The following is a 25,223-nucleotide window of genomic DNA, read 5'->3' on the forward strand; positions in this document are numbered from 1 at the left end:
TGGTTTGTCGAGGGGAGTACGCCGCGTTTTGGTTGGCTGCCGGCTGAAGGCTGGAGGAGATTGTGCTGCTGAAGAAGAGTGAGCTGGGCAAGAGAGAGAGGTGGGTGAGGGGGTGACACCGGGAGAAGGAGGGGTAATACGCCCTCTACAAGGAGTGAGAATTACCATGTGGGCATACTTTCCTTAGCTGGCAGCTGCTGTGTGTGAGCTGGTATGGCTGGCTACACATTAGCCAAGGCTGTTATGATTACCCAGAACCCTTTGCTGCTGAAGCAGTGGCCCTGTCTGGTCAGGGGTCTGCCATGCAGATTTGCCTTGGTAGGCTCGAGAGTGTTCCCTGCTGTGATAACCCACAGTCAGTGGAAGCTGCCACACCATTGGCAGGGATCTGCCTTTATTTAACCACTTAAGCCCCGGAAGATTTTACCCCCTTCCTGACCAGGGGGTATTTTGCGATTCGGCACTGCGTGATTTTAACGGACAATTGCGCGGTCGTGCAACGCTGTACCTAAATGAATTTGACGTCCTTTTTTTTCCCCCACAAACAGAGCTTTCTTTTGGTGGTATTTGATCACCTGTGCGATTTTTTGATCATGCGCTATAAACAAAAAAAGAGCGACAATTTTGCAAAAATAATATTTTTCACATTTTTTTATATGAAATTCCCCCCCAAAAAATGTAAAAATCAAAATTTTTTAACATTGTAGGCCAATTTGTTTTCTGCTACCTATGTTTGGTAAAAAAAATCGCAATAAGCGTATTTTGATTGTTTTGCGCAAAAGTTATTGCGTTTACTAACTAAGGGAAAGATTTTTGTCATTTTTATTGTTTTTTTTTTTTTAACGAGTAATGGCGGCGATCTGCAATTTTTTTTTTTATTTTTTTTGCGGGACTGCGACATTGCGGCGGACAGATCTGACCCCTGACTGACATTTTTGACTCTTTTGGGGGTACCAGTGACATTACTACAGTAATCAGTGCTTTACATATGCACTGTTACTGTAAAAATGACACTGGCAGGGAAGGGGTTAACTTTATTGGAGAAGGAGGGGTTAAGTGTGTCCCTAGGGGAGTGCTTCTAACTGTTATGGGATGTGGCTGTGTGTGTAACTGCAGAGAAATACGATCCTACATAGCAGGACCGTATGATCTCTGCACTTACACAGGGGAGAATGACAGGCGGCTTTGTTTACATTAGCCGCCTGCCTTTCTCCCTCTGTACCGGACGATCGGGAGTGACCGGCGGACATCGGGTCCACCAGTCACACGCGCGGACATGTTAGGGAGCGAGCCGTCACGGGGGCGTGCCTCCGGCGGCGCACGCTCGCCCCCTAGAGGCTCACAGGCTAGTGACGTAGTCCTATGTCCCTTTGCCTGTGAGGGGCTGACCGCCGCTGTAAATAGTCGTGCGACAGTCGGCAAGAGGCTAATAACCATTTCAGCTCCGGAAGGTTTTACCCCCTTAATGACCAGGCCAGTTTTTGTGATTCGCATGAGTTATTTTAACTGACAATTGCACGGTCGTGCGACACTGTACCCAAATAAAATTGATGCTGTTTTTTCCGACAAATAGAGCTTTCTTTTGGTGGTATTTTATCACCTCCTGCGGTTTTTATTTTTTGCACTATAAACAAAAAAAGAGCAAAAATTAAAAAAAAAACTATATTTTTTACTTTCTGCCATAAAACACATCCAATAAAAAAATGGAAAAATCTAATTTCTTCATCAATTTTGGCTAATGTGTACTCTGCTACATATTTCTGGTTAAAACAATTCCAATTGATTGGTTTGTGCAAAAGTCATTGTTTCTACAAATTATAGAATAGATTTATGGATTTTTTTTTTTTTTTTTTTTTACTAGTAATCTTTGACTTTTAGCAGGACTGCAGCAAATCTGACACTAAGTGACACTTTTTGGGGACTAGTGAAGCCAGTACAGTAATCAGTGCTAAACAAAAAGGAACTGTCACTGTACAAATGACACTGGCATGGAAGGGGTTAACATCAGGGGCGATCAAAGGTTTAAGTGTGCTCCTAGGGAGTGCTTTCTAACTGTGGGGGGGGGGATGCTGTGACTGAAGGAAAACGGATATGCTTAGCAGAAACACCAAGATCTTTTCCTTCCTCACAGCATGGCAATCTGCCTTGTTTACATAGGCAGCCCGCCATTCTGCCTCTCCTCTCTGAACGATCAGTGGGTCCCGGCAGCCTTAGCAGACTCTCCTTAAAGAGAATGGAAAGTCTCCAAGGTTTTTCACCTTAATGCAGGTGAAAAACCTTCTTTGGTGCAGCTGCCCCCTGCCCCCCCCCCTTTTTTTTTTTTTTCTTACCTGAGCCCATCCAGCGATGTGCACAAGTCCCCGTCCTCATTGGATAGATTGATAGCAGCAGGATCCATTGGTGGGAGGCAGGATGAGTAAGGATGTCTTGCCGGTAGGCAGGATAAGTGAGGATATCTCGCCAGGAGGTGGGATGAGTGAGGATTTCTCACAGGGAGGCGGGATGAGTGAGGATTTCTCTCCGGTAGGCGGGTTAAGTGAGGCTATCTCGCCGGTAGGCGGGATGAGTGAGGATTCCTCGCCGGTAGGCGGGATGAGTGAGGATATCTCGCCGGTAGGCGGGATGAGTGAGGATATCTCGCCGGTAGGCGGGATGAGTGAGGATATCTCGCCAGGAGGTGGGATGAGTGAGGATATCTCGCCGGGAGGCGGGATGAGTGAGGATTTCTCATCGGTGGGCAGGATGAGTGAGGATTGCTCGCCGGTAGGCGGGATGAGTGAGGATATCTCGCCGGTAGGCGGGATGAGTGAGGATATCTCGCCGGTAGGCGGGATGAGTGAGGATATCTCGCCGGTAGGCGGGATGAGTGAGGATATCTCGCCGGTAGGCGGGATGAGTGAGGATTTCTCGCCGGTAGGCGGGATGAGTGAGGATATCTCGCCGGAAGAGTGGATTGGATATCAGGAGGCACTGTCGCATCCTCTGCTGTCCTGCATGGTGATTATATGTTATGGGGTTATAATGAGGTTTTTGCACATAATTCAAGCTCTTCTTTAAATGTACCAAGAATTTAAAAAAAAAAAGGTTAATTTTCTTGGAGTGATCACATAATCCATGCTGATAATAATGTTTTTATTTTGCCGCATTTTTCAGTCTTCAAAAATGGCTGGCAGTGAAGGGGATTTTGTTGTGAACAAAAGATTTGTGACAGAATCTGAATTGGAGGAAAAAAGAAAGCAAAGGCAAGAAGAATGGGAGAAGGTGCGGAAACCTGAAGATCCAGAAGGTACTACCTAAAACAAGCAATACATTTGTGCTTATAAGTTTACATACCCTGGCAGAATTTATGATTTCTTGGCCATTTTTCAGGGAATATGAATGATAACACAAACACTTTTCTTTCACTCATGGTTAGTGTTTGGCTAAAGCCATTTATTATCAATCAACTTTTTTACTTTTTTTAAATCATAATGACACCAGAAACTACCCAAATGACCCTGATCAAAAGTTTATATACCCCAGTTTTTAATACCATGTATTGCCCTTTGACATCAATGACAGCTTGAAGTTTTTTGTGGTGTTTGTGGATGAGGCTCTTTATCTTCTCAGATGGTAAAGCTGCCCATTCTTCCTGTCAAAAAGCCTCCAGTTCCTGTAAATTCTTGGGCTGTCTTGCATGAACTGCACGTTTGAGATCTCCCCAGAGTGGCTCAATGATTTCTGAGGTCAGGAGACTGAGATGGCCACTCCAGAACCTTCACTTTATTCTGCTGTAGTCAATGACAGGTTGACTTGGCCTTGTGTTTAGGATCATTGTCATGTTGGAATGTTTAAGTACGTCCCATGCGCAGCTTCCGGGCTGATGAATGCAAATTTTCCTCCAGTATTTTTTGATAACATACTGCATTCATCTTGTCATCAATTCTGACCAAATTTCCTTTGCCTTTGTAGCTCACACATCCCCAAAACATCAGCGATCCACCTCCGTGTTTCACAGTAGGAATAGTGTACCTTTCATCATAGGCCTTGTTGGCTCCTCTCCAAATGTAGTGTTTATGGTTGTGGCCAGAAAGCTCAATTTTGGTCTCATCACTCCAAATGACTTTGTGCCAGAAGGTTTGAGGCTTGTCTTTGTGCTGTTTGGCGTATTGTAAGCGGGATACTTTGTGGCATTTGCGTAGTAATGGCTTTCTTCTGGCGACTCAACCATGCAGCCCATCTTTCTTCAAGTGCCTCCTTATTGTGCACCTTAAAACAGCCGCACCGCATGTTTTCAGAGAGTCCTGTATTTCACCTGAAGTTATTTATGGGTTTTTATTTGCATCCTGAACAATTTTCTTGGCAGTTGTGGCTGACATTTTAGTTTAGTTTTGTTTTTAGTTTTAACTTTAGTCTACCTGACCATGGTTTGGTTTCAGCAGAACCCCTAATTTTCCACTTCTTGATTAGAGTTTGAACTCTGCTAATTGGCATTCTCAATTCCTTGGATATCTTTTTATTTCCCTTTCCTGTTTTATACAGTTCAACTACCTTTTCCCGCAGATCCTTTGACAATTCTTTTGCTTTCCCCATGACTCAGAATCCAGAAATTTAGAAATTTCAGTGCAGGTCTGGATGAAATATAATACAAGGTAATAACCGCGCTAATGGAAAGGAGAACAGCAGCAACTTCAAGTGTGACCACACCCTAAGCAAAATCTCTGTAATAAGTCGCGCTAACTTGAATGATAGAAAATAAAGTCCATATATATCAGGATCACAGTATTCAAACAGGCTCCCTATGGGTATACACTTACCAGAATTGGTAAATCAAAAGGCAGGTTCTCTAAGGTAAATCTCGTCCCCTTGATGGCAGACTGGAACCAATAGTCTCGCGTTGATTCAGTAGTATTGGATAAAAAATAAAACGCAATAGCGTAAAACCCAACACAAACGGAAAAAACTTACACACCAGAGTGAGTGAAAACAACTGGATAAATTGTGTGAACTCCACCAGTGTATATTGAAACAGAAGGAAAAGAAAAGAAATAGATTGCTCTTAAATGGGACACCTATAGGTACCCCTTACCAAAAATGGCTGGAAATACATGCAAAACATATAAGTGAGGTGCAATCCTGTAACGGCTGGTGTCGCCTCTTACCACAGTGAAAAGAAGAAAATGCCAAAGTGAATGGGAAATCTTAAGTAAGTGTCCTCTGTGTAAATAGCCGCCACCAACAACACTCGCCTCTAGTAATCAGATAGTAATCAGATTGGGCCAGATTAAACAGAAGAATCAAGCAAGATAAGATGTCAGCCTTCACCAGTGAGATTTGCCTCTTACCCTAAGGGGATGGTAAAATCGCCTGTAGGAATGGTGAACTTCAGGGGACCTGCAGTGGAATCCTGGACGAATAACTCCAATATGGCCAAGGAGATCACCACCAAATAAAAGAGAAGGCTTCCATAGTGTAAAACCATTTGATTTATTAAAAGAATAAGGAATAAAACTTACAGTAGCGAGGAAATGTGGAGCATATATGTGTAGGCCGCCGGCCGGACGGTCTCCGCTCGTCCGCACTTCCTGGTCACGATCAGATGACGTCAGTACGCCGTGTCCTTACGTTTCGTCACAGATGACGTTTTCAAAGACCTTTGAAAACGTCATCTGTGACGAAACGTCGTAAGGACACGGCGTACTGACGTCATCTGATCGCGACCAGGAAGTGCGGACGAGCGGAGACCGTCCGGCCGGCGGCCTACACATATATGCTCCACATTTCCTCGCTACTGGATGAAATATGCAAGGGTCTGTCAGGATTCCAGAAACTCATTGACCTTTTACACACACACACACACACACACACACACACACACACACTACAAGAAAACAGATCACAGGTGAGGATGGTTACCTTTATTAGCCATTCAAAACCCTTTGTGTCAACGTGTGCATGTTATCAGGCCAAAATCACCAGGGTATGTAAACTTTTGATCAGGGTCATTTGGGTAGTTTCTGCTGTCATTATGATTTAAAAGGAGTAAACACAGTTGAATGATAATAAATGGCTTCAGCCAAACACTAACCATGAGTGAAAGAAATGTTTTTGTGTGATCATTCATATTCTCGGAAAAATGGCCAAGAAATCATAAATTCTGCCAGGGTATGTAAACTTATGAGCACAACTGTACCTAAAATATCACAGCTCTCTAACCCTTAACTGATTACTGTGTATTATGCAATGTTTGACCTCAGATATGTCACAAACGACATTAAAAACCTGACAGAGCTTCCCACCTTTCCAAGCTCTAATAAAAAAAATTGAAATACTATTCATGCCCTTGTTGGAGAGATTTTGCATATTTCTTGTCTTGATGACCGCATAGTAAACAAGGAAAATATCTCCAAATGGCTTCAGAGGTTCTAACTCTATCGAAAAAATGAACCATTTTAGCTTGATTTATCTCCAGGCAAACATACCTAACCCATCTTACAAGGTTTTTTCTTGCCTAAGTAGACCATCAGGGTCCCTTTTCGGCCCCATATCTAGGTGCAGGGGACCCCTAATCCAGCACAGCAGATGCATCTAGCCAGTCCCCTTGTACAGATGTTACTACTCTTCTGGATGCTGAAAGATCCCTGACGCTGGACAGCCAATAGAAAGTGCCTATGTCACACAGGCAATGTATAGACACCTGATGAAAGACCCCGCCTCATGTAAACAATAAGACTCTGTAATGGAGCATCATGTGGCTACATCTTTAGGTAAGTAAAAAGGGCATGTCATTTATTAACCAGTGATCAGCTCAATTGCAGGCAGATTTAAAAGATCCAACTCGGTATTTAAACATTTCTTTTGACAACATTGGGGCTGACAATATGATTAATATAAAATACCCATAGAACTCATTTTGAAAGAATTAACAAAATAGTTTACCTAGCAGGCAAGCAATTAAAAATCTGCAATACAATTTTCTAAAACCAATACAGAGTACACAGTATAGTTGACATGCAGAGGAATACATTTAGACACTTATATGGCATTACTATAATGTAATAAGCACCTAATATCTGAAATGATTAGTATAAAGACCTATATTGCCTGTGTGTGGAGGGGAGGGGGGGTGCAAACTTCATTATGGTGTAGATGACCCTGTTCTTCCCTCTTGAAGGATCATAACATAAATGTCTGGTGTGTCCTTGATTGTGAGTCACTTGAAATGAATGCCATTATTATGCTGTTGCTGCAAATAGTGTATGGTATTTAATAGCTGGAGATTGTAATTTAATTATTTTCTCCAGAATGTCCAGAGGAAGTGTATGACCCTCGTTCTTTATATGAAAAGCTACAGGAACAGAAGGAGAAAAAACAGCAAGAATATGAAGAACAGTTTAAATTCAGTAAGTAGCCCTGTAAGTCATGCCAGGTACTTCATAAGAAAATATTTTAATTGGTGAACAAGTAGTAAAACAGCAGACATATCTGGCATCACTTTAATCATAGGGAACAAAAAGATAAACAATTGTTTTTTTACTCTAACTGGCCTAGCCAGAGCTCTAGACTGCCCAGTGGCCATTTCGGAAATGACCATACACCTGTACACCCATCCACATCCAAAATGTTATGTTCTGTCATTGTGGTCAGTTAACATGTATCAGTTATATGCTTCTGAACTAGTTCTTACAAAATGCATGGAAAATCAGCAATGCAAGCCTTATTTAGATGAGCAAGGTCATCAGAGAGGCTCTGCTTAACTTTAGACCTTTTTTTTTTTTCAAGCAGGACCAGTCTATAATCAGACTTGTGATGGTGGGGGTGAGCAGTAGGAGCTGGGAGTGTTCTAGCAACATCTTAGGAACAAGGCAGGGGGTGCCAACTCTGGGAGTTTTATAGCCAGGTTTCAGGAGGTATGTAAATGGCCTATACCTATAGCAAGGGCAATATTCAACTTTAGTCAAAGGTGCACAGTTTGTTTTTATCTACAGGCACCCCCTACCTACATAGGCAGCTTTTTGATAAAGGTGAACTAACCCTTTAAAACTTTGCTTTGTCCCCTGTATTGGGTAATGTTCCTTAATCTGTTTTTTTGGAAAACTGGGCAAAACTGGTCATTTATGTTTGGAGTCATACTGTATACCGTGTATAAGTAATGCCTCTAAAGTGGTTCTCTAGGCTGAAGGTTTTTTTACCTTCATGCATTCTATGCATTCTAATATAAAATCCTCCATGCATTCATGCAAAATCCTTCATGCATTACCTTCATGCATTCTATGCACTCTAATATAAAACAGCCGCCCCCTGCCCCAAAACTTACCCAAGCCTGATCGCAATCCAGCGATGTGCAAGAGAGCAGCTGCTCTCCCAGGGTCTCTGCCTCCTTATTGGCTGAGAGACAGTAGCGGGAGCCATTGGCTCCCACTGCTGTCAGTTACAACCAGTGAGAAGGGAGCGGGGAGGCAAGTAGGATCCAAAGTCGCGGCAGTGTAAACTGAGCCTTGGGGCCCTTTCACACGGGCTTTCTGATCAGGTCTGCCTGTCAGTTTTTCAGGCAGACCTGATCGGATGCTCCATGCACCCTTATGGAGCAGCGGATGTCAGAGGTGACATGTCCGCTGACACCCGCTGCTCTCCGATCCTGTCCGTGAAATCCAGACGGATGGTAACCCTATTTTTCCATCTGTCTGGAGTATAGGATTTATTTTCTCTTTCGTTCACTGACAGACACAGCTCCATGTCTTCAGACCTTTGGGCTTTATGCTGCTCTCTCTTCAGGAGTAGGACTAGGCAGAAACCTTTTTGGCTACGCCCCTGGGGCAGTCCCAGAGGGTATACCATCACCCCCTGCTATAGCACTTCAGTTTCTTCTGCCTAGTCAGGAGTAAGGACCTAGCTCTCTGCTGGAATCTGTGGTCCTTGCATTTTTTCCCTTTTTAAATGGAATTTTTTACTTTTTCTTTATTATTTTGTTCTTGTGTGAACTACAATCAACTTGTTCCTGTGTGAACTACAATCAAAAGCTGGACTGGGCGACACACTGGATATTCTGAACCCTATGGTCTTCCCAGTCTGGCCTGAGAGCGCGACCCAACTATTGGCTTTGCACTAGGTTGGCCGCGACATAGCCCCACTGGACGGGGGCTGGCCGGCGAGTGAAACGCCTCGCGAGGTCACATATCCCTGCATAGGTGCCCTGGGTGCATTTGGGTAGGGGGGCTTCTCTGGTGTTGGGCCGGAGAGTAGTGGGGTGTCTGTACCTGGGTGCTGCGGGGGGGGTCCCCTCCTTGGGTCTGTTTTTTTTCCGTGGAGTCCAGGGTCCTGTGCAGCGCTGCGTAATGCTGCCATTATGCAGTGGATTCTGTATTACCGGCTTCGGTGGCCATGTTTGTGTAGTCCAGCGGCCATGTTTTTGGTTTCCCCATAGAGATAAACGGCAGCCATTTTCTTGTAGTCTGTGTGCAGTGATTTGCTTCGGGGGCCTCTAGTGTCAGGTTGGTGCTTCCTCTTCCTCTTTCCATAGCAGTGTGGCAGACTGATTGGCGCTCTCCAGCTCGGGTGGTGAGTCTCTGGGGGTACACAATCCTTCCTCTGCTATATTCTGCACCCCGGGAGCGCTGATTCTTGTGGGGCGGGGTGTTTCTTGCAAAAAAAATTAACTTTTTATTTATATCTAACCCTTTATTCACCATGGAGCCCCTGGAGCATGTATCACCACCTGATCTACTCCTGGAAGCTGCGGGACCCTTTGGGTCTCAGTCTGCCCTGGCGACCATGACGGCAGCCCTACAGTCATTAGTATCCAAAGTAGATATGGCCCTGCAAGGGAGGCCTAGCAAGAAGTGCCCCCCCCCTCACCTGTACCCTCTGCTTCCTCAGATTCTGCGGTGGACCTGGCAGCCGCGGATGTAAGTCAGCCCACTGGGTCTGCGTCCACACACACTGAGTGCTCGAATAGTGAGGATGAGTCCTCATCCTCTGCAGCCGTGCATGAAAAAGCACCGGTGGAGGCCCTAAATGTGTCAGTGCGGAAAATGTTAATGTCGGAGGACTCAGCTGATGCTGAATCAGCGACGCCGTTGCAGTTTGGCACCCGCAAATCTTCCAAGGTAACTAAGGTGTTTCCCTTTCCTGCCTATTTTGATGAGATTGTCACTAGTCAGTGTGGTTCCCCCGAAATGCATGATTGCATACCTAAGCGTTTCGCTAGGAGATATTCCTTTAAGGAGTCTCTTCTGAAGAAACAAGCGGTTCCACGTCGGTGGACTCTCAGGTTTCCAGGCTAAATAAGGCCACACTTTTTCCGGTGGAGGATTCTCCGTCCTTTAGGAACCCCGTGAACAAGAGAGCTGAGGCTCTGGTCTGGTACCTTTTTCACCGTGGCTGGTTCAGTTTTGAGACCGGTGTTTGCTACCAAGGTATCTCAGACTTTAACGGAATAGGCAAAGATTTTACGCCAGGATCTGGAAGGGAGTCAACACCCTCCGGAGCTGGCGGATCAGTTGATCCAGGGGTTACAGTATATTTGTGATGCATCCTTGGATGCAGCCCCGTTGGTCGGCAGGGTATCTGTAATGGCAGAGATCCTTCGCCGCATGATAAAAAGGTGCTAACTGATCTTCCTTTTGTAGGTGACTGGTTGTTCGGTGCCTCTAAGGAAGAGATCATAAAGGGTCTGATGGGAGGCAGGAGTACATTACTTCCACAGGTTGCTAGGAGCAAGGAACCTCGTTGTAAACGTTGCCCTTTCCTCTGCGCTCACACGCGGCCCTTTCCTCCGTCTGGATCGCAAGAAAAGGGTTCGAGATCCACCCCTTACTTTGCGGGAGGCTCCAAGAGACCCTGAAACGGTAAGCCAGTCTGGTCCAAAGCACCAGACTGGCCTCGCAGGCCTGGTAAAGCTGGTAGCAGATGTCTCTTGGAAACTTCCTCTTAGGGAAGATCTTCTGTCTCAGGGACCAATCTTCCATCCTGCTTTACGGTTGCTGGCTTTAAGGGCCTGGCTATTGAAAGCCAGGTGCTGAAGGACAGAGGGCTGTCTTAGTCGGTGATTCCTACATTGTTAAAAGCTAGGAAATTACCTTCTAGGAAGGTTTATCATAGAGTTTGGAAAGCGTACATTACTTGGTGTGAGTTTCGGGGGGGGTTCTCCCCGGGGGGGGGGGGGGTTCTCCCCGTTCCTTTTCTGTGTCTCGCCTGTTGGGGTTTCTACAACTAGGTGTAGATCAACGTTTGGCTCTGGACACCATCAAGGGCCAGATTTTCGCCTTGGCTATATTTTTCCAAAGGCCGTTGGCGGTTCACACTTTTGTGCAGGGAGCTTGCCACCTGGCTCCTCAGGTGCGATCCCTGTTGCCCTCCTTGGGATCTCAGTTTGGTACTGTCGGTGCTTCAAAAGCCTCCCTTTGAAAATATTCGAGAACTTCCTGTGCTCATTTCGTCGCAGAAGGTGTCTATCTTAGTAGCTATTACTTCCGCACGTCGGGTGTCGGAGTTGGCTGCGTTGTCCTGTCGGTCACCCTACCTGGTGATTCATAGGGACAAAGTGGTGTTGCCACCCTGTCAGGCGTTCCTTCCTAAGGTTGTTTCGGGGTTTCATTTGAATGAGGATATTGTGTTACTGTCCCTATGTCCTAAGCCGAAACATCCTAAGGAAATTGCTTTACATTTCTTGGATGGAGTAAGGGCGATTCGGGTGTACCTGGCGGTGACTGAACCGATTCCGAAATCCGATTCCTTGTTTGTTCTTACAGATGGACCTCGTAAGGGACAGGCCGCGTCTGCTGTGACCATTTCCAAGTGGATCAGGCAGACAGTGGTGCAGGCCTATTTCATTAGGGTCAGTTTCCTCCTTTCCCTGTTAAGGCGCATTCTACGAGGGCGCTTAGGGCCTCCTGGGCCTTCGGTCAACCGGCGTCAGTGGTTCAGGTGAGCAAGGCGGCTACGTGGTCGTCTGTACACACATTCACAAAGTTTTATAAGGTGGATGTACTTGCATTTTCGGATGTCGCGTTTGGCCGCAATGTTTTGCAGGCAGCTGTTGCAGAGGCATCCGCTTCTTGAGGGTGTCATTTTTTCCTAGTGGTGAGCTCCTGTTGTTACTAGTTGAGCTCCTGTTTTTACCTGGTTGGTTATGTTTAGCCTTGTTGGGAATTCTGCGAATTGCTGTGTTTTTTCACTGCTTTGGGACATCCCAATGGTCTGAAGACATGGAGCTGTGTCCGCCGTCAGTGAACGAGAGAGAAAATTGGATTTGTGTCTTGCCGTAAAATCCTTTTCTCTGAGGTTCACTGACGGACACAGCACCCGCCCCTCTGTTGGGTTGTGTTATAGGTTCGTCTGACACTGCTTGTTACAAACTGAAGTCCTATAGCAGGAAGTGATGATATATACCCTCTGGGGCGTAGCCAAAAAGGTTTCCTCCTAGTCCTACTCCTGAAGAGAGAACAGCATAAAGCCCAATGGTCTGAAGACATGGAGCTGTGTCTGTCAGTGAACATCAGAGAAAAGGATTTTACGGTAAGACAAAAATCCAATTATTTCAGCAGCTTTCTTTTAAATAGGGTCCTTAGTATTTCCAAACCTTTTCTTACACTAAACTGTGTTTTTGCATTCATTAGAAAATATGGTGCGAGGCTTAGAAGAAGATGAAACACAATTTTTAGATGAAGTTTCAAGAAAACAGGAAATGTTGGAAAAAGAGAGAAGAGAAGAAGAAAAGAAGGAATTAAATGAGTTTCGAATATCCTTTTTTGTTTCATGCAGCATAAGGGATTGAAAACCTGTATTATTAATGTAGTAATCAAATTTCAGTAAGCAGAGCCCTTCCACAACTATGCTCATGATGTGTCCTTGCCAACAGTCCTGCTTCTGGCAAGATGAGGGTGTTTCTAGGTGGGTCCAGGCACAACTCATTTTGGTATTTTTAAAGCGGAGTTCCACCCTGGAATTTTTTTTTTTTTTTTTAAAAATACCCCCTGGACAGTCTGGGCTAGTGCATTCCACAATGGCTAGCCTCTGATCTGTCCCGGGTTGCACTTACCTGTTAGGACAAATACTTACCTTGAAAAAGTTTTGTCCAGCGCTGCCATCTCAGGTGTGGGCAGCTTGAAGCCAGCGCGATCCTCTTCGACGTCCTCTTCCTTCTTGTTCGGTCCCACGATGCCCTGCGCCGGCCCCGCCGTCACTTCCGGGCACGCGCATCATCCCTCCACAGCTTCTGGGCATGCCCAGAAGCTGTTTAGAAGGGAATGACGCGCGCGCCCCGGAACTGACGTCGGGGCCGGTGCAGGCGCAATGATTCCTGGGAGCGATGACGTTCAGCTCCCAGAAATCATTGCAAAGCCAGGAAGTGACGACGGGCCGCGGCCGAGGAAGGAGGAAGAAGGAAGTAAGGTAAGTATATTTTCTTCTCTACGAGGTAAGTAAAAAAAAAAAAAAATGCGATTATCCATTTGTTTTTCCAGGTGACCCAGAGCGAGAAGATGGAGGTAAGTATAAAATTAGGGTGGAACTCCACTTTAACAGTTAGATGAAGGAAAAGTTGTATCATTGAAAGGTGGAAAGGCAACATTTGTATGTACTCTAATTCTCACAGCAGGAGTAATCAGGCGTTTGAGGCTGTGAAAATAATGCATCATACTTATTTAACACTTTAGCAAACATTTGAGTCATTTACAGTGCCTTGAAAAAGTATTCATACCTCTTGAAATTTTTCACATTTTGTCATGTTACAGCCAAAAACGTAAATGTGTTTAATTTAAATTTTAATGTGATAGACCAACACAAAGTGGAACATAATTGTGAAGTGGAAGGACAATGATAAATGGTTTTCAATTTTTTTTTTTTTACCAATAAATATCTGAAAAGTGTGGCGTACATTTGTATTCAGCCCCCCCCCCTTTACTCTGATACCCCTAACTAAAATCTAATGGAACCAATTGCCTTTAGACGTCACCAAATTAGTAAATAAAGTCCACCTGTGTGTAATTCAATCTCAGTATAAATACAGCTGTTCTGTGAAGCCCTCAGAGGTTTGTTAAGAGAACCTTCGTAAACAAACAGCATTATGAAGGCCACGGAACACACCAAACAGGTCAGGGATAAAGTTGTGAAGTGTAAGTGCAGGTTCACACTATTGCGATGTGGGAACACTGCGAATATACTGCGTGTTCCCGCATCCGCAGCACAGGCAGTTCACACTGCCATATGCGATACGCTGGGGGTGTCAATTCAAAGTTAACGACACCACCAGATCAGATCGCATATCGCAGTGTGATCTGACAGTTCGCACAGGAATCGGATCGTACTGGTGTGAACCACCATGCGTTCCAATTCTGTTGCAGACCAAAAAAAAGAGTCATGTGCGTGTTCACTGCGATTTCGGTGCGAATTCAGCCATACAAATTGTATGGCTGAATTTGCATCGGCACAGACATCGCATGTGATTTTAGGAGCAGTGCAATCCGAATCATATGCGATGTCTGTGATCGCAATAGTGAGAACCGGCACTAAAACAGGATTGGGTTATAAAAAAATATCCCAAGCCTTAAACATCTCACAGAGCACTGTTCAATCCATCATCCGAAAATGGGAAAGAGTATGGCACAACTGCAAGCCTACAAAGGCATGGCCGTCCACCTTAACTGACAAACCGGATAAGGAGAGAATAAATCAGAAGCAGCCAAGAGGCCCATGGTAACTCTGGAGGAGCTGCAGAGATCCACATCTCAGGTGGGAGAATCTGTCCACTGGACAACTATTAGTCGCGCACTCCACAAATCTGGCCTTTATGGAAGAGTGGCAAGGAGAAAGCCATTGTTGAAAGAAAGCCATAAGAAGTCCTGTTTGCAGTTTTTCGAGAAGCCATGTGGGGGACACAGCAAACATGTGGAAGAAGGTGCTCTGGTCAGATGAGACCAAAATTTAACTTTTTGGCATAAAAGCAAAATGTTATGTGTGGGGGAAAACTAACACAGCACGTCACCGTAAACCCACCATCCCCACTGTGAAACGTGGTGACAGCATCATCATGTTGTGGGGATGTTTTTTTTCAGCAGGGACAGAAAAGCTGTTCAGGGTTGATGGGAAGATGGATGGAGCCAAACACAGGGCAATCTTAGAAGAGAAAGAGTCTGCAAAAGACATGAGACTGCAGAGGAGGTTCACCTTCCAGCATGACAACGACCCTAAACATACAGCCAGGGCTACAATGGAATGGTTTAGATCAAAGTATATTCATGTGTTAGAAGAGCCCAGTCAAAATCCAGACTAAATCTAATTAAGAATCTCTGGCAAGACTTGAAAATTGCTGTTAACAGATGCTCTGCATCCAGTGTGACAGAGCTTGAGCTATTTTGCAAAGAATGGGCAAAAATGTCACTCTCTAGATGTGCAAAGCTGGTAGAGACATTCCCCAAAAAGACTTGCAGCTGTAATTGCAGCAAAAGGTGGTTCTATAAAGTAATGACTCAGGGGGGGTGAATACAAATGCAGGCCACACTTTTCACATATTTAAATGTAAACAATTTTGTAAACCATTTATCCATTTTCATTCCACTTCAAAATTATGTTCCACTTTGTGTTGGCCTATCACATAAAATTTACGTTTTTGGTTGTAACATGACAAAATGTGGAAAATTTCAAGGACTGTGAATACTTTTACAAGATTTCACACAAGAAATCTGTATTGAGAGAAATATGAAGGCTGCATTTGCTGGCCTCTCCTTAAAATGCTTGTTTTCTGTCTGCCATACTGATCCAGTGGATTTGGACTTTCTAAATCACTGATCCTAAACCAGTGCGGAGATGAAGTTTAGATTTTTCTGTGACTTTCTAATTTGCATGCTTGTTCCAGGTCAGTGACTTGGATAGTATTGAAGCCAAAGAAAGCCAGGCAACTGGTATTTGCAGAATGAAGTAAGAAACTGCAGCTGCTTATTTCTCTCCTTTTAGATTTACCCCCCTTCATGAACAGGCCATTTTTTGCAATGCGGCACTGTGCTAGTTTAACTGACCATTGCGTGGTCATGCAACACTGAATAATATATATTTGATCACCACTGGGTTTTTTGTCTTTTATTATATAAATGAAAAAAGACAAAAACTTTTGAAGAAAAAACAATATTTTTTACTTTCTGCTATAAAATATATCCAATATAAAAATGTAAAAATACTATTTCTTCATAAATTTAGGCCAGTATATGTATTCTGTTACATGTTTTTGATTTAAAAAATCCCAATAAGCATATATTGATTGGTTTGCACAAAAGTTATAGCGTCTACAAACTATAGGACGTATACATTTTTTTTTTTTTTTTATACTACTATGGTGGCATTCAGTGATTTATAGCGGGACTGCGATAGTATAGCGGGCAATCTGACACTTTGTGGGAACCAGTGGCAATAATACAGTGGTCAATGCTAAAAATATACACTGTTCTAATGACACTGGCTGGGAATGGGTTGTACATCTAGGGTGATCAAAGGGTTAAATGAGTGCCTTACCAGTGTTAATGTGTGTACTGTGAGGTGCTTTCACTAAGGGACGTGACTTTTTTTATTCCCTGCTTGGCAGGGTAACAAAAACCGCCACATCCCTGCTGACTAGACAGAGCTCTGTCCTGTATTCTTCTTCGCCGATCAGTGGGTGTTGGCGGGCACCCATTGGCCAGAACGCACTGATCGGCTTGGGCTGTGACTAATCACAGCACAGCCGGCATGCCCTCTACCCGTAAAAGCAGTATCACGTATGTACAGTATATGTGATGCTGCGCAACCAGCCAGTACTGTAACAGTAAAGCTACAGTGTCCGGCCGGCAAGTGGTTAATTATATTTTTCAAAAAAAGAACATAAAATAGAAGACAGAATGACATTTTAATTGCCAACGAAACTTGTTAAAAATAACAAAGTGAATGTTGATAGACATCCTAATGACATAGCAAAGGTTTGTGGGAATTAGTAAAGGGGCTCAATAAGGGTATGGTAGCAAAAAAAAAAAATTGGAAAGAGAACAGCTCACTTCAGGATCAGTCAACAATTTCTACCTGAATGTCATAATAAATTGTTACAATATCATTGGGAGGTGGGTGGCATGGTTCCATAAGCCATATGGAGATTGATCCTAGAATTCCCAGGTTTTATTAAAGAGCTCCATACTACCTCCTACTTTAGCTAGAGGTACTCCATCCTCCTCAAACCTACATGTATAGTTTTTTTTTAGGTATTTGTGATCAGATTAAGGTTTTATGTGTTAAAGTTGAAGCAATAAAACCCAGACAGTGGTCTTATCTGTTCCCCACTTTATTCCAAATTTTAAAAAAATTGGATGGAGTTGTACCTTTTTTTTCCACACTTTTTACAGTAAACCAAGGAATGGCTAGAACTTCTGTCAGGCTTTTAATACTGTCTGTCTTCCAGAGCCAATAACAAACATTTTCATTGTTTCATGTCCTACTTTCACAGTTACAAAAAGACAAACTAAATGTCCCCAAGGGGGTCACAAACGGGAATGGAAATATTATAAATAATTCATGCAGTGCTCACACACAAGTCATTTGTGCAAAAATAAACATAAGGTAATAAATGACATGTATAACAATAAAGCAAGACGCTCACTCTATATTGCCAGCTGCATGTTGCTTCTGAGCTGTATTGCATCAATGTTGCTAATGCAGTGCAGGCATTACTTTGTAACTATGTGTGCGCTCAATGACAGGTAAAGATGGCCTGAACACCCCCCGATTCGATTTGTGCCAGAACTAAAGTCCCCATTTTGAAGGCTTATATGCAAGTTATTGGCCATAAAAAGGTATGGAGACCCAGCTACTGCCCTGGGGAAAAGTTTTTAATGGAGCAGTGGTTTTAATTATACTTAAAGTGAAACAAAATAAAACAAATTCCTTTAAATATAGTGCCTGTGGGGTCCTCTTAGTCTGCCTGTAAAGTGGCTCATCTGCAGCATGTATAGAACCTGCTGCAGCAAAACTGACATTTTATAAAAGCAACAAAATGACATTTAAATTGCTGGCAATACAATATAATTCCGGGCATTACAAAAATGTTTAAAAAAACCAGCATGGGGGACCCCCCCTCCCCCAAGCCACACCAGGCTCTTTGGGTCTGGTATTTGTCTTTTTGGCCTTTTTTTTGGGTCCCGCAGTGGCGGCTATGTCGTGATTGATGATGGATCTACATCAGGGGGCATTGTTTTTTGTTTTTTTTGTTTTTTCATTAAAGGAATTGTCAAAAACTGTGTGTGTTTTTCTTTTTGACACTTTTTTGGTGAATGGCTAGGGGTACTATGTACCCCATACTCATTTAGAAAGGGGGGCGGGATCTGGGGGCTTCCAGATTCCAATAAGCCCCCTGCCTGCAGACTCTTACAACCACAGCCCAGGGTTGTGGGGAAGAGATCTTTGTCCCCATCAACAAGGGGACAAGGTGATTTGGAGTGGGGTGGGCAGATCCCCCCGCCTTAAAAAAAAAAAAGCCCCCCCCCCCATCCATGTTGAGGGCATTTGGCCTGGTAAGGTTCAGGAGGGAGGAGCGCTCACTCGTCTCTCTCCCCCCCCCCTTTCCTGGCCTGCCGGGCTGCAGGCTCGGATAAGACTCTGGTATGGATTCTAGGGGGGGACCCCATGCCTTTTTTTTTTTTTTTTTTTTTTTTTTTTTTCACATTTTTCTATTGCTGGCAATGCTTTTGTTTTTTTCATTCAGCTGTCAGTGGGAAAGCCCATCCATTGTTAAGGATGCAGCGGCTGTCTTCAAGGCACGCTCCTTAACAACCAGCTATTCACTATGCCCTGATTGGGCAAAGCTTTGGCCAATCGGGGCTAAGAATGCACTGTACAGCCCCGCAAATTCAGGTGTTCACCGAACAGGCGATGTTTGGGCCAAACTTTTGCTCGGCTCAAACTGTTCGCCCAACTTCAATGATGGGTACAATAGGAGAAGAGCAAGGAAGAGGAGCACTAATCAACCTAACACAAACGGGCTGGGCCCTGGCCACTGGCAACCAGCATACATGCAATAGCATAGGTGACGGTGCACACTCCACAGCAATGCCCCTGTACTGGTGACATTTCCTCCTACCTCAACAAACATGTTTTGATTGGAGACTGCCAGACTTTCTCAAGGTGTGTGAACACAGCTGCTTTTTGGAGGATTTAGGCAGTCTCCTAGCTGGCAGCCCCACATATTTTTTTAACCACTTGTTGCTCTCCTATTTACACTTATTTCCTGTCATGAATGAAAATGTGTACTGGATTATCCATATTTGTCAACTCTATCCCATAAAGAGTTTAGCCCAGTTGTGGGCTTCAGTTCAGGATGCTTGTGAGGATGCACAATCTGCAGGGGGTCTGCAAGTCTTTTCAGTTTGTATTGTTTATTTTTTAATTGGGATTCTGATGGCTTTATGTCAATGGTTCTATAGATAAGGTTACAGAGAAAGTGCAGAAGGTGGGGTTACATCCTTAATGAAAAGTTTTTCTTAACGGGTATCTCACAATGCCCGCACAATAGCAGCCACATCCACAGAGCACAAGAAGAGGGAGCCCGAGAAGAAGACTGTGGCAAAACCTCCTGACAGCAAGAAGCTCTCTCAGTCAAAGCTGCTGGCAGGAGCAGTGCGGCATAGAAGGTTGGAGCTAATGAATTCATGGGATTTCAGTGAATACAAGGCGTTCACTAATTTACCAAGGCGGAGATGGTGATGTCACCGTCCCGCCTATCCACCTGGCCCAATCCGAGAACGCCTTGCATTAGTTGGAAAAAATATATATGGCGTTTTGTCAATAGCGGCAGTTCCTAGTAAGCTGTTACTATGTAGAAGGACAGCCAGAAGACTGCTTCCATTGTATCACTGTAGTAGCAGCAGGGCTTTTTTTTTTTAGCTTGAACTTGGTGGAACTCAGTTCCATCACCTTTGGCTCTGGCTCTGGTCCTCTGCTCCCTGCTCACCACTATCACTTGTAAACACAGAAGTCCGGCTTCTGTGTTTACAAGGGACAGCTTGTCTCCCAACGGCTCCCACAGATCTGATCTCCCGAGTGTCTCCCGCTGAGTGCAGGATGGGGACAAGGGAGATGCAGATGCCGACAACCCCAGTGGATGATCTCCCAGCAAGTGAGAGAGGCAGAGCCAACTACAGTGTGCGGGGAAGTACTAGGCCCTGCTTCTGCTTAATACATCAACAAAAGTAAGACATAGAAGATGGCGGAGCTTTAGAGGTAGTGGGGGGAAAATGGGGGGCATTGGAGTGGGGGTTGCATGCAGAGGTGAGCTTTGAAGTGGAGTGAAAGTGAGATTGTGGCTAGGAGCTGCAGAGGTAATCAACTGTAGAAGACAGTTGATTAATGAATGCAGCGCACCCCCAAACTCTGCACTCTATTTGTAAACCCCCCCGAACTCTGTATGCAATACACTTCTGGTATTTAATGCCTCTTTAAAACCCTCCCACTTTTAGCAAAATTTGACCACACCCACTATTTGATGCAGTTAGGAGTGTGTGTGTGGGGGGGGGGGGGGGTAGCCTCGTGGTTGAGTTCCTGTACCTATTTTCTGAGAAAAAAGCCCTGAGTAGCAGCAACTACTACAGTATATTGCAGCTTTTACAGGGATCTTTCAGGTATAAGATATGCAAACTTGCATTGCTCTAAGTTGAACCAATGGAAATATGCAAGAAAAATCATATCTAAACTTCAGATTTAAAAACTTAAAATACAACGTTCACCAGCGTTTGGTGATTTCTGTGTGTTCAAGTGCTTTGTATTTTTTTAGGAGGGAGTAAATGTGATGTTACAAAGACCATTGCAGTGCATTTAAACCTTCCTTCAGACTCCTTATATCCTAGCTAAATACAAAAATCCATTATATAACCATCTCTCATTTTGCATTCATTTTTAGCAGTTCTGAAAGCTCTGGTGCAAAGAAATTGAAGCTTGATCAGGAACATGACGGTATGTACCTGTGTATCAAATGTGTTCTTCTCATAAATCAGATATATTGATCCTTCACAAGACTGAAAGACTGAAAAGTTGTTCGGATTTAGATCAAAGCTGTATCTTGGACATTAGCTAGTAGAGATGAGCCAAGTGATGATCTGCACTATTAGAATCATTTTTTACATTTTTGAATCAGGTGGCTCAAGATATTCCATCATTTTTAAAGAGTGGCTTGACTGAAAAAAGGTTAAGAAACACTGTTCAAAAACGAAGGGATTTCCAGTCACTACTTACCAACCAGCCAGCAACCAGCCAAATTAACCTGTCTAACAGTATGCGTTAAAAACAGGGGTTTAGTTGCACACATTTGCAAATACATGCGTAAGCTGCAGGCCGCACCAAGGCACCCTGATATCTGCAGTCCCTAACTCTACCTTTAAAGAGTCTCCACAATGGAAGCACATGCATTCTGATGAGATAGATGGAGGACAGGTGACTGGAGGGAGCCCACCCCTCCTTAAAGAAACACTGTACTAGACAATGACTGGTATGAAAAAATCGCCACAGTTGAGTCTTCTTTTGAATAGCACAAGTAAAATTCTTCTGTACTTTAAGATTTGTTGATGGATCATAAATCAGCTCACTTTGTTGGCTGCTTGCATGCAGAGTGAGTGGTGAATACATGTGTATTAAATCCTGGTATCCCTCCATATAAAGCTATGTGTACACGCCCATGTGCCAGTTCTATCCTTACTCTATGCCCCTGAGTGAATTAGGTCCAGCCTGCATATATCATAAAGCACAGTCTTGACTAGTGATTGACCGATATCGTTTTTTCGTTGCCGATACCAATATTTTGGCCAATGCATATCGGTATCGGCCGATATTAGCCGATATTTTTGTACATTTAAAATATATATATATATATATATATATATATATATATATATATATATATATATATATTTTTTGTTGACAGGTACTTTTGTGGAGTGATCTGGGGGTCTAAAAGACCCAAAACCCCTCCTCTGCACTTAAAAGCATTCAAAACGCCAAGTTTGGCTGTTTTAAATGCTGTCATTTTTTTAATCTGGTGCCAGACAGTACCCGGAAGTGAGGTCACTCATGACATCACTTCTGGGTTTTTGCATAGAGACCCGATCAGAGCCAAATGCGGCTTTGATCGGGTCTTCGGCGGCCGTGCAGGCCAGTGGGACGGGAGACCCGGGCGAGCTGCAGAAGGCGGCGGGGGGCGTCCCCTCCCGCTCCTTGTAATGACAGCCGAGCGGCTTCTCAGCCGCATCGGTTATCATTACAAGACAGCCGACCACCGGCTATGGACGCCGGTGCCGGAGTGATACTTCTAGCTGCAGGCATCACTCCGGTACATGTACTTTCCCGAAATATCAGTAACCTCTGGGGCCGATTCTGATATATCGGGAAAAGTGCATATCGGCCCTCGATAATCAGTCGATCCCTAGTCTTGACAGCTGTAAACATCTAATTTCAAACCAGGCCTGGAACACACCTTATTGAAGGATCCCATTTAAGGAATTTTCAAAAATATTCAGCTATGAGCTATATATTACTACTTTACAATACGGAGGAGGCAATGTTACACATTTTTTGATCTAATTGATACACATTGTACCCCCCACTGGGGCACATATATTTCTGAACATGTGTTTTATACTCTTGTTTTCATTTTTCATTTTGGGAGAGGAGGTTGTTTATACAACTTCCCTGCAGCTGCTATGGTTGTGTGTTTTTTTGAATAATCGGTCAATTATGATTTTATTAGCTATAGTGGGTTTTGTATTGTTTAGAGAATTGTGTTAAAAAAGCAATTTTCTATATTTATATGTGCCACATCACTGGGTTCCTTTACAATTACTTATGGATACAGCACTTAGTGTGAACATTTGAGGTTGAGCTCAGTCAGGTTTTTATGTCCCTTTTTTCCTTCTAAGATCTCACCACTTCTGCTCTGGACTCATATGGCTGCTGTGCCTCCTCAAAGTGTGCACTAAATCCTCCATGTCCATATTTCCAGGATATATTGGAGTGCTCCAGCTGTGTGTATAGTCTCTACTCACTAGCGCGCACTCCAGTGCGTAGATGCGGGGTCTGGTCTCCAGGGGACTTGCTCCTTACGTTGACGCGTTTAGCCCTACCCTTTTTCTGAGACGTCTTTAGGATGGATATACCTACTTGGATATACTAACTGTACTAGACAATAGTTGATTTGAATGACTCACCATAGTTGACTCCTAAAGTCTTCTTTCGATGGCACAAGAAGAATAATTCATTTTTTGTACATTAGGATTTGTTGGCAGATCGTAAATCAAACATTTTTTCTTTTCCTGATAGAGTAGGGAATGGTTAAAGCCTTTGTCAGGTTTTTATTGCTGTCTGTGTCTCTGCTAGGAAAGTTCAAAATCTTAAGGCCTCATGCACACTGAATGTTTTTACAGCCAATAAATGCCCCAGCATGTTATCCCATGTGTCCATGCACACATAGGCTGTTGTCAGCAATTTCTGGCTGTAAAAAAAAAAAAAAACTAGTGGGTTTTGAGTGGCGTTTTTCAGCTGTAAAAACGCTCTAACGTCAAACGCCGATAAATGCTGATAAACGCCAAAAAATGCTGCTAGCTGCCATTTTTTGCAGTTTTTTTTATTCCAGTGCATTTTTTAAGCCTGGGTTCTGTTTCAAGGTGTTATTCATTGAACATAGCCTGGGTTCACACTGGTGCATGCTGAACACCACATGTGATTTGCACCAAAAACGCACCGCATTCCTGCGCACATCACATGTGATGCCTGTGCGATGCAATTTGAGCCATATATTTTGTATGGCTCAAATTGCATCACATTTGCACCAAAACGTTGTAGAACTCTTTTTAACTTCACACCAAATCGCATTGCATGGGTGTGAACACCCATGCAATGCAACTCTGGCAAGCGCACTGCATTTTGCAATCTGTTTTGGGGTATCGGTCGTTGAACATGAAGCCCTGTTGACAATGTGCTGATTTGGCATGCAATTTGTCATGGAGAGATTTCCTTTCACTTGTGTCTGTAGGGCAGAGAATCAAGAGAGATCTTCTTAACAGGGCTCTGATGTGAAAGAGAAAAACTGACATGGGTTCTCACCATTCCCTCCTTTGTTAAAAATAGTTTTGGCTACAAATACACTAAAAACAAGATGTCTTTCTTACTGCATAGTATCACCTAATGTCTTTAAGAGCATGGCCACCAGTATTGTTTATCAGCTATATGAATTGCTTGGGGATGTCCCAAGGTTTATGAATACTTTACTGTACTAAAGAAGAATTTTGACTTACCTGTAAATTCCTTATCTTGGAACACAGTACAGGACACAGACCCCACTCCCTTTAATTCCTTGGATTGCTTGTTATAAAACATGGAGTGGGGTAGGGTTATAGGGGAGGCACCTGGGGGGGGGGGGGGGGGATGTCATCAAAATCTTGCCAGTGTCTAATCACCTGAAGATACGAGCCTATAACCAGGGTCTATGAATACTTTGCTTGTGTCCTGTACTGTACTCCAAGATATGGAGTTTACAGGTAAGTCAAAATTCCTCTGCCTCGTTTCCACTGAGTGGTACGGTTCGGTTCAGTACGGTACGGTTCGGAACGGTACACCTTGCGTTTCCACTGCCAATAGTACCCTTTCATGATAGGCGTGGTGTAGCGCTGTGGTCCTCAACTCCAGTCCTCAGGGCCCACTAACTGGCCAGATTTTAAGTATTACCTTGAGGAGATGCAGACTAGAGTACTGCAATCACTGAGCAGCAAATTATATCACCTGGGATGTATTTCAGTTATCTTGCAAACCTGGCCTGTTAGTGGGCCCTGAGGACCAGGGTTGGGGACCACTGGTGTAGCAGGAAAGCTGTGATAGACGATTCTCTGTCAACCAATCAAAGTTCTGCAGAGTATAGCTCCACCCTGTTGGTACAGTACTAATGTGCTTGGTACCCCAACGAAAGGGTCCCAAAAAAGTGGTACGGTACGGTTCGGAAATTAGGGTACCATTCACAATGGAAACGGCATAAATACCGTACCGAACCGTACCAGAAAGCTCAGTGGAAACTACCTTTTTATAGGTCTTTCTTTCAGGCAGGTCTAAGGCAAACTTCAAGCCACTGTGAAAAAGTTGCAAGGAGAGCAAACTCTATACAATTTTTAGAAAATGTCCAGTCAAAATGAAACAATTTTACTCTGACTTGGGAACAGAGAGTTCATCCTGAATGTTTCAAAATTTTCTTTCTGGGCTTA

The 25,223-nt window shown here is 43.9% G+C and overlaps 1 protein-coding gene across 1 annotated transcript in view; it reads left to right on the forward strand.

Annotated features, from left to right (window-relative positions):
- Positions 1-25,223, forward strand: part of PSME3IP1 (proteasome activator subunit 3 interacting protein 1) — a 31,501-nt gene continuing 6,278 nt past the window's right edge. Inside the window, exons 1-6 of the mRNA XM_082270702.1 lie at positions 1-104; positions 3,154-3,286; positions 7,284-7,382; positions 12,597-12,718; positions 19,486-19,619; positions 20,885-20,937. Coding sequence (XP_082126828.1) covers positions 3,163-3,286; positions 7,284-7,382; positions 12,597-12,718; positions 19,486-19,619; positions 20,885-20,937 — 532 coding nt within the window. The 5' untranslated portion in view covers positions 1-104; positions 3,154-3,162. The remainder of the gene's footprint in view (positions 105-3,153; positions 3,287-7,283; positions 7,383-12,596; positions 12,719-19,485; positions 19,620-20,884; positions 20,938-25,223) is intronic.

Source organism: Pelophylax lessonae (assembly GCF_965119305.1).
Source record: "Pelophylax lessonae genome assembly, chromosome: 10".
In the NCBI taxonomy this organism is placed as follows: domain Eukaryota; kingdom Metazoa; phylum Chordata; class Amphibia; order Anura; family Ranidae; genus Pelophylax; species Pelophylax lessonae.